Source organism: Zingiber officinale, chromosome 10A (assembly GCF_018446385.1).
Source record: "Zingiber officinale cultivar Zhangliang chromosome 10A, Zo_v1.1, whole genome shotgun sequence".
Taxonomy (NCBI): Eukaryota; Viridiplantae; Streptophyta; class Magnoliopsida; order Zingiberales; family Zingiberaceae; genus Zingiber; species Zingiber officinale.
Window position 1 is genome coordinate 39,598,162 of NC_056004.1, and position 10,288 is coordinate 39,608,449.

At 33.2% G+C, this 10,288-nt stretch overlaps 2 protein-coding genes across 2 annotated transcripts; one reads left to right on the plus strand and one right to left on the minus strand.

The window, feature by feature from the left end:
• The first annotated feature begins 227 nt into the window (after positions 1 to 227).
• On the plus strand, positions 228 to 4,805 carry LOC122027719 (nucleotide pyrophosphatase/phosphodiesterase-like). The gene is made up of 12 exons (XM_042586724.1): positions 228 to 542; positions 1,350 to 1,441; positions 1,586 to 1,652; positions 1,734 to 1,856; positions 1,940 to 2,032; positions 2,385 to 2,514; positions 3,058 to 3,139; positions 3,222 to 3,354; positions 3,506 to 3,711; positions 3,837 to 3,962; positions 4,025 to 4,334; positions 4,408 to 4,805. Exons 1-12 carry the CDS (start codon positions 363 to 365, stop codon positions 4,711 to 4,713), a joined length of 1,848 nt encoding a protein of 615 aa, XP_042442658.1. The 5' UTR covers positions 228 to 362; the 3' UTR covers positions 4,714 to 4,805.
• Positions 4,769 to 5,101, minus strand: LOC122027720. The gene has a single exon (XM_042586725.1). The coding sequence runs from the start codon at positions 5,099 to 5,101 to the stop codon at positions 4,892 to 4,894; it is 210 nt and encodes a 69-aa protein (XP_042442659.1). The 3' UTR covers positions 4,769 to 4,891.
• Positions 5,102 to 10,288: the final 5,187 nt, after the last annotated feature.

The following is a 10,288-nucleotide window of genomic DNA, read 5'->3' on the forward strand; positions in this document are numbered from 1 at the left end:
CAAGGAAGTCTTTCACTGACCATCCTCCTCTGTCCAGGAGTCGCCTGACTCAAATTTTATTTATTTTTTAAAATAAATTCAAAGTTAAAAAGATAAATAAAATAAATATTTATAATTAACTTGTAACCTATTTAAATTTATTAAAAGTATATAATATGATTAAAAATTTATTTATTTTATATAATTTTATTTTTCCCTGACGCCTCTCCCGTCTCTTGTTAAGCAACAACTGGCTTTTCCCTTTTCATCCCTCAAACTTCTCCCTCTTCGATTCGTATTTCTCAATTCCATCGCTATATAAGCGGCCGCCATTCTTAGGGTTGTGCACGCTGCTCTCGAACTATTGAGGCCCCAGTGAAGACATGAGGTGCTTAACCTTCGAATCCGGGGTCGCTTTTCTACTCTATTTGCTTCTTCATTCCGCTGCCGGAGGCTATGCCGGCGGCGTGCAACCTTTGTCGAACGTGGCTATCCACAAGGCACGGCTCGCCTTGGAAGACGCGGCCTACGTCAAGGCCTCGCCGGTGCGCCTCGGACTTGAGGTCTGTACTCCTCCCCTTTTCTCATCGCGAAGCCCAAAATAATCGACAACTCCAGTTTGATTTTCAAGCCTAAAAAAGAGTAAAGGACTCACTTTTTGTTATTTTCTCACTTTTTTGTTGCTGTATCTATTCTGTAATTATTGGAATCAAGGAGATGAATGCGTAAAAGAAAGAAGGTTGCTTTGTGGGCTATTGTCATAAAGGGAAATTTTCAGATACTGGTTCTAAGATTGGTTAATTAGATGAAGATTGTTTAGCCTCTAGTAAATCGTGTAATTTGCAATGTGTCATAAAAGAAAATTTATATAAAGATTACTTACTGGTACTTGTTCTTCATGAGTCATGACTGTGCGACTGTGTGAGTGTAGTAGGCAGAGCCGGCTTTCATAACATAGAATCTGACAAATTCGATGGCAATCAACTTGCTAAAAGTCAAACTTCTAATATCAACCGCCTGGCATTGCTGACTCCTTACTAGTTACACAGTTGGGCCAACTCTGGCACATAGCGGCGCCATATAGAACAACATTATGGGACGAGTACTAATTTCTAATATATTTTAATTTGGTTGATTTTTTTTTTTTTTAAATTTTAGATGTTTGTGAACTAGAATTAATAACTTCAATGTGAAAAGAATAAAGTGAACATAGCTCATCTGTCTCTTTCTAAAACTTACATGCTTCTTTTCTTTAACTTATTTGACAGAAAAACTCGCAAGCTTTTGCTTCTGTGAATGGTAGATCATTAACTGTGATTTCTTTTCTTTCCTTCTGTTATTATATCTGCTTGCTTGCTGTTCTTAATCAGGGTGAAGATACTCAATGGGTCACAGTGGAGATTGTAAACCCCAAACCAACTCAAGATGATTGGATTGGAGTATTTTCTCCAGCGAAATTTAAGTTAGTCCCAATCATCTAGTTTCTTTTATCAAAGTTGCTGCATCTTTTTTTTTCTTTAAAAAACTGTTAATGTTGAATATTTGAGAAATAATAAGATATGGGTTTAGTACTTCATAATAATGTTAATGCAATTCTTCATTTCAGCTCTTCAAACTGTCCTGCCGAGAATAAGCAAGACGAAGTTCCATTAATATGCTCAGCTCCAATAAAGGTAATTGTTCGGATATAATGACATGTATTTTGCTTTGACCTTAAAAGTTTGACTGATGCTTGTTGTTGATAATGTTGCCAGTATCAATTTGCAAATTATTCAAACTCAAACTATGCTAGCAATGGGAGAGGGCAGATGAGGTTTCTGCTGATTAATCAACGAGCAGACTTTTCCTTTGGATTGTTTGGTGGTGGTCTTGAAAATGTGAGTACCGTAGTCATGTTTCATGAGTTTGTAGTACAATTAGGTAGGTGAGACTAATGACACTAGCACTTCTGCTTTTGCAGCCAAAGTTGATTGCAATATCAAATGTGATTTCTTTTTCGAATCCAAAAGCTCCAGTTTATCCAAGGCTTGCACTGGGGAAGTCTTGGAATGAGGTGAAGTGACCATTTTTTTTTTCTAGGCATGATCCAAACCACTGTTATGTTAATACTGTTTGATTTTAGTTTTTTCCCTAATGAATACATATTGTAATCTATCTATTTCCTATACAACAAATCACAATTTAGTCAATGGAATTATTTTTTTCTCTAACATGACTATTCCATAAGTCTTTATTATCTCATATATCACACTCCGCACGAGCTAGGTTTACTATGAAACTAGCTTCCCTTGCCGTGCGTAAACTTATTCAAGCTCAGTTTGAGTCCAAACAAGATTTTAAGATTCATTTCAAGAATTCTTTATTGCTATTACTTTTTTGAGATTCTTACTTTGGTTTGCACACAGATGACTGTCACATGGACTAGTGGGTATGGTACAAACGAGGCACTTCCTTTTGTGGAATGGGGACCAAAGTGGGGAAGCCTAACACGGTCACCAGCTGGGACACTCACATTCAATCGTGGAAGCATGTGTGGTATGGTTACATTTCAAAGTAACACTAGCTGATTTTTTGTAGGTATTTATGAGGAATTATTCAATACTGAAATTTTTGTTTATATCTTAATTGTCATTGTTGACAAATATGCATATCAAACGTGGAAGACTAAAAAAGACTTGGTTAGCAATAATAAAATAAGATAAAATTTATTAAGTATAGATGATGATATAGTAGGGGATAGAGTCCAATGACGTAAAAGGATCCATATAGCTGACCTCACCTAGTGTGATGGGATAAAACTTGGTTGTTGTTATTGTTATATCTAATTGTCATTGTCATCTTCAAGCCTAATTGCCCTAACTAATTGAGCTTGACTAAATGAATTTGATCCCTGCATTCAAGTCTATGCTAGCCTCTGTTTTTCCCTTGTACAAAACAGTTCTTCTAGGATTAGTTTGATTGAAAAAGGAGGAATAAAAGCAACTGTAGTTTTTGACCTGACATATGCTCAGCGGTGAATTTAGCATCTAAATATCTTGGAAAAACCTGTGTATTGATCAATCTTTCTTTTATGTACAGGTTCCCCAGCTCGCACATATGGCTGGAGAGATCCTGGCTTTATCCACACAAGTTTCTTGAAGGAACTATGGCCAAATGCGGAGTATAAATTTTAAATGCTAGATTAAGTTGTCATCTTGAAATTGAGAATTTTAAAATTTCATTCTCATTACTAACTTATTTAGGTACACCTACAAGTTGGGTCACCAGTTGTTTAATGGATCTTATATTTGGAGCAAGACCTATTCCTTCCAAGCATCTCCTTTTCCAGGACAGAATTCTGTGCAACAAGTGATAATCTTCGGTGACATGGGAAAGGTTTATACTTTTCAACTTCTTTTTGGCCTTGAAAAATCTATACAGTTGCTTGAATCCATTCAATAATCAGATGAAAGAAAATTCGGCAGCTATTGTTTCTCAAGATGGCAATGACATTAAATACGACAATACATTCTAATTATTCATTCAGGCAGAGCGCGATGGGTCCAATGAATTTAACAACTACCAGCCTGGCTCATTGAATACCACAGATATGATCGTCAAGGACTTGGACAATATTGATATTGTGTTTCACATTGGAGATATCACCTATGCAAATGGATACCTATCACAGTGGGATCAATTTACAGCACAAGTGGAGCCAATTACATCGAGGGTTCCTTACATGGTCGCAAGGTCTATAAGCCCCTCCAAATACACTTACAATTATGAAGTTCAATAAGATTTGGCTTTTTTTTTTTAAAAAAAAAACTTGCACATTGTTTAACCCTTATCAGGGGACTTCCATGTTTTCATTGCAGTGGCAATCATGAAAGAGATTGGCCGAATACAGGATCATTCTATTCAACATTAGACTCGGGAGGGGAATGTGGCGTGTTAGCAGAAACCATGTACTATGTGCCTGCTGAGAACAGAGCCAAGTACTGGTGAGCAGTAGGCCTCCTTTCTACCTGAATTTGAGTTGCCTTCTAACTCGAGCCATTTGCAGGTATTCCACGGACTTTGGTATGTTCCATTTCTGCATAGCTGACTCTGAGCAAGACTGGAGAGAAGGCTCTGAGCAGTACAAGTTCATTGAGCAATGTCTTGCATCGGCTGACAGGAAGCATCAGCCGTGGCTGATATTTATCGCTCACCGTGTTCTCGGTTACTCTTCTGGTGAGGGTTACGCTTCCGAAGGGTCATATGCAGAACCCATGGGAAGGGAGAGCCTCCAGAAGCTATGGCAAAAGTATAGGGTGGACATTGCCTTCTACGGCCATGTGCATAACTACGAGAGAACCTGTCCAATTTATCAGGTGGGTAACTTATCTTGCATACATCTCTTGTCTCCGAATACCTCCTCTTTAACATCATAAACTATGCTTATAGAACCAATGCGTGAACAATGGAGTGTCTCATTACTCTGGCACGATGAACGGAACCATCCATGTCGTGGCCGGCGGAGGCGGCAGCCATTTGTCAAACTTTGGGGAACTGGTGCCTAGCTGGAGCCTCAAGAGAGACGTGGATTATGGCTTTGTTAAGCTCACGGCTTTTAACCATTCTTCTCTCCTTTTTGAGTACAAGAGGAGCAGCGACGGGAGTGTGCATGATTCCTTCACCATTTCCAGAGACTACAGGGATGTTCTGGCATGCGTACATGATAGTTGCTCGCCCACAACATTAGCCACTTAGTCGATAATTTTAATGTTTAGAATTGTTTGTTTTAATTAAGAGAGACACTCCATCATCCATTAAAAAATAATAATATTATTAATTGCTTATAACAACGCCTATTAATTGATTGGGGTACAATAACTAAAGCCGGAATTTACGGAGCAATCCACAATTTTCACATCAAAGTTGAATTCTGCTAACCCAAATGGACGTGGACGCCAACAGCGAGGATGAAGACGGCAGCGAGGCCGAGGAAGACGATGGAGTGGAAGAAGATGGACATGCCACTGGTCTGCATGCTTCCGATCTCCACCACACGGCTCTTCCCTGGAATCTGGAAGATCAGCCCCGGCGAGAGCAGCACGAAGAGCACCACCGCGACGAACACTGGGCCCCAGTCAGCCATCTAACTGCTTGAAGTTGCAGGAGTCACTAAGCAAACTCATATAAAGATTGAGATGAATAGTGTGGTGAGGCCAACTCTCGCATGAGTATATATTTATGGGATTTTAATGGAAAATGGAAGGATGAGGACGAGAGAGGTTGTGGCTTTGGCGAGGCTTGTCGTATGGGTCCATATGAATAGACTGGCTACCGCATTCTTCTATGATATGTGATGGAACTTGTCTTCTGTCTTCTATCCACAAGTTCAGCCCATTAGTTACAGAAACTTTCAATTTTGTGGTACGTATATTTCCATTTTTTTTAAAAAAAAATGTAGTTATACTTGTGTTACTAGAATAGATAAAAGAAATTTATTTATTTTTCTTATGATCCAGTGCTTTAGTAAAAAAAATGATTAATTAGATTAGGTAATATCAAATATGAGATAATCGATTCAGTTCTATAGAAGTTTCCTATCAATCATTAAAATAAATCGAGAAAGTGCATATAGAGGCTTATTTTAACAATCAACATTCTCAGGTCCACTATCCATTAATTCTCAATAATAAACTGTAGTTGAGTTTCAAACTCTAGATTCTTGATCTATCATTGGAGGGTCTCACCATGACCCCTACTTCGTGTTGAAGGCTTTCGTTAAACTTTCACATAAAGAGGTTGACAATCACCATGTACTTTAAAATTAAGGGCAAATTGTCCTAAAATTCCCATATAAAGTTTCAATTTTGTTATTAATCCATATGTCAGAGAATATTTATTTCAACTCCCTAAATCACATCAATTCACTTAATTCACTATCTATGCATAAATTTTGAGGGATTATTACAAAATATAAGTACAAAAAATTCAAAAGAAACTATCATTGGTCTAAATTGATGTATAATTTCTCCTAAATTCAACATCATTTAAACTCAAATCTAGTACACTCACCACAAAAAAAAGGTTTTTAGAACTGGTTTTAAAAGACCTATAGCGGCGGTTTTCAACCGCTACAACACCTATTGCATCGGTTAAACAACTATTGCGGATGTTGACGTCGCTAAGTGCAACTGAAGCGGTAAAACTAACTAGTGGTTTTAGCCTCACAGCCGCTTCTGATGGACACCTATAGAAGCAGTTAATAACCCATTCAAATAGACACTTTTAGAAACGATCATGACCGTTTTTGTAAATTACTATGTACCAGCTTGAAGGATGACCTTTATAGTACGTTTGGTTCAAGTTATCATGTATAACCTTGGTTATGTGATTACCAAGTAATCACATAACCAAGGTTACGGGGAATAAAATATAACCAAATATTGTTTGGTTCAACCTATGTAATGTAACAAAAACTTTTTTGTTTGAAGGTTTTAATGAATAACCTAATTTAATATTTACTATATTACCCTTAGTTATAAAACCAACTATATATATCTTTTAAATTCTACGTTTTTTTTATTTATTCTTTTTCACATTTTTTCTTTATTATTATGTGTTTTATTATTATTTTATTTCTTTTCATTTTTTACTTTTTTTTTTCATTTTTTTCATTTTTTTTATTTTTTAAAATTTTTTAATTTTTTAATTTTTTTAAAATTATTTTAATTATTTTATTTTTTTAAATTTTTATTTTTTATATTTTTAGTTTTTTAATTTTTTTCTATTTTCCTATTTTTTATATATATTTTTAAATTTTTTATGTTTTTTTATTATTTTTTATGTTTTTTTATTATTTTTTATGTTTTTAAAATTTTTTTTTTAGTTTTTCTATTTTTTATGTTTTTATTTTTTCCCCATTTTTTTATTTTTAAATTTTTTTTTTTTAAAGTTTTTTATTTATTTTATTTTTCTTTACATTTTTCTTTTTTTTTTTATCACATTTGTCTTTTATTGGAGGGTATTTTGGGTAAAATTTTTTTGTTAACCCTGGAATCAAGAAAAACCTCAGTTTTCCGATTCTAGGTTGTATGCCCCTTTTGTTGACGTGTCGAGCATGAAACATTACTCAGGAATTATCGATTACTTAAACCAAACAGGGGTTTTGTTGATAATCTTGGATAGATAACCAATATTAATAAGGATAACCTTCAACCAAACACACCCTTAGAAATAGTTAGTAATTGATTCTAAGGGATAACATTTAGAAACGATTTTGACCTGTTTTATAAATTACTAGGATACTTTTAGAAGCGGTTCATAATCAAATGCACTAACTATAGGAGCGGTTAAAAATTATTGCTAATATTGAATTATCAATTTTAATAGGAGTGGTTAAAAATTACTGCTAATATTGAATTACCAATTTTAATAGGAGCGGTTAAAACGTTGCTAATATTTAATTATCAATTTAAAAATTGATCATATATCATATTATACCAGTAGATTTCTAAACCGAATATTTAAATTAAATCAATTGACAATATTCATATTTTGCTTTGCCAACATTATTTATATACATAACATATAATATTTATTGAATTACCAACTCAACACGTCATATTTATATTCCATTTCAAAATATTCATAACACATAATATTTAACTCCATACTATGTCATTAACATAATATTTTCTTTAATCTCCAAAATATATATAGCCTTGTTATTTCTCTACCAAAATAGTATCAGAAGACATTTGCTCCAAGTGATAAAATGTATTTGCTCCAAGTGACAAATAGATCTTTTAAATCTGTTGCCTTGAGAGAGTATAAAGGATTTTCATGTCCGAGATATTCTTCTATTTCTTTACATAAATTGTAACCTTTGTACACACTGACAGATGGATCACACACCTACATGATCAAGCTCATGTAACATAGATAAGTATTACATCAGGATTTACCACAAGTAACATGAATAAATAAACAAATTCTAGAAGTGTGCTTATCATGATAAACATATAAAGAACTCACTATATCCCACCTTAGTAATGCAAAACATCATATCATGCAACAATTTATATAGTGCAGGACATCTATTCCATAAGCCATCAGGCACTATGTGAAGCAAGTGTTTATGTGAAGCAACTGTAAAAATATGAGAAGTGATACTTAAAACCCTTGTTAAGTAAATATATGGTGGCTAAGTCTCCACAGTGGTGGAAGGTGAATTTCAGTAAAAAAAAAAACTATTTTTTGTGACGAATTTTTAAAAAAATTCCTTGCAAAAATAATTTGCGATGAAAAAAATTTGTCATAGAAAATTTATCCCCAAATATTTGAGACGAAAATATGAAATTCGTTGCAAAATTTGCATGCGATCAATTTTATTTTCGTTGTAAAATTAGTTGGAAACACCGTGAAATTTAGAAACGCATACCTGTGAAGAATTTTTTTGTCACAGATTTTGTAACGAATTTTTAAATTTGTTATTGATATTTGCGACGAAAATAAGAATTTGTCATAAAATTTACGATGAATTATATGTCGTCGCAAAATTAGTTGGAACACCACAAAATTTAGAAACTCAGATCTACAAAATTTTGATTTTGGCAAAAAATTTAGAATTTCATCGCAGATTCTACGATGAATTCCCATATTTCTCGCAGAATCTGCAATGAACTTCCAGATTCATCATAGAATCTGCGATGAAATTCTAGATTCATCACAGAATTTGTGACGAATCTAAAAATTTGTATTAAAATCTAGCACTATTGTTTTGATACATTAGGATAGATTTGCGACGAAATTATTTCATCACAAAATTTATCTTAAATCAGCGACGAATTTCCAAATTCGTTGCAGAATCTACGACAATTTTTTAGATTCATTACAAATTCTGCGACAAATTTTTAGATTCATTGCATATTTTGCCACAAATTTCTAAATTTGTCGCAGATTTTGTGACGAATCTTAAAATAGATTTGCGACGAAAAATTTTTTGTCACAAAATTTGTCGCAAAATGTAATAAAATGTACCTAGAATTAATTAATTTCTACATTTATTCTTGTTAATACAAAAATATCTATCAAATTATATATCAAATTCATACACATTGTATATAGCACATCATATCTAACAACATAAAATTATACATTAAACCAAATCACAATTCATACATCAAATTCAAATATCACAAAATATTCATTCAATCCAAACATTTCATACATCAAAATGCAAACATCACAAAAGATCAAATATCCATACAATCCAAACATCATAAGAAGTTCTAAACCATGTATACATCAACAAATATCCAAATATCACTACATATTCTCCATCTTCTTCCAATATCTTTTTTTTCCTACATCAAAATAAAAATATAAATAATATCAATGATTACAAGAAATAAATTATTATATATGAATACAAAAAATAATTTTTACTTCATTCGACATTGATTTTCATTGCGTTTGACCAATCCTGTTTCAAATAAATTAACAATATTAATAAAAAAAAAAGAAACATTCATAATCAAATAATTAATGTTCAAAAATACTACTTATGAGATAAATAATATTCATATAAGAAAATCCATCACCACCATCTGCAACTTATTTTTACTTGTGTTTGGTGGAACCATTAATTTTTGTTGAAGTCAATCACAAAGGAATTTTAGTTGAAGACTTGAAGCAAGAAAATATTTGTTAACAAGTTACTAATATGAAGAGTCTTACTGATAGAATAGATGCATCATTTTGCAATATCTGAATAGCCCTAGAAAGCAGTACACCATCCTGAATTTCTTCAGATAAATCATTCACATTAAACTCATATTCTAAAATTGGATTCCGTTAGTAAAGAGATGTTTGTTAAACATACAAATCACACAGATGAGATGCGTAAACAAAAAAAATGGAGCTGCAGAACAAAAAGTAGCTGAAAGCATTTTCAAAAGATGGCTATGAAATTGGATGAACAAGAAAACATATTACTTGCTGGTGATTCACTTTGTAACCCAGAGTGAGAAGATGTGCTAGAAGATTACCTTCCCCATGCATTATTTCTGATAGAAACTCTAAAAAATTTCAAAAGAAAAAAAAGAACAATTAGAGCAATGAAGAAATAAGAATAAACATCTCTCTACATTAAATTAATAGAAAATAAGAATTAATGATATTTGCTCTTTCTATTACAGAAACCTACCATTGATAACTTGCTGACTTGATTTTAAATGGGGATGAAGAATAAACAACAGAGGAGAACTACCATCAATACTATCAATCCCATATTTAGTAGGAAGAGTGCACTCAGACTTAGCTTTGTCAAGTG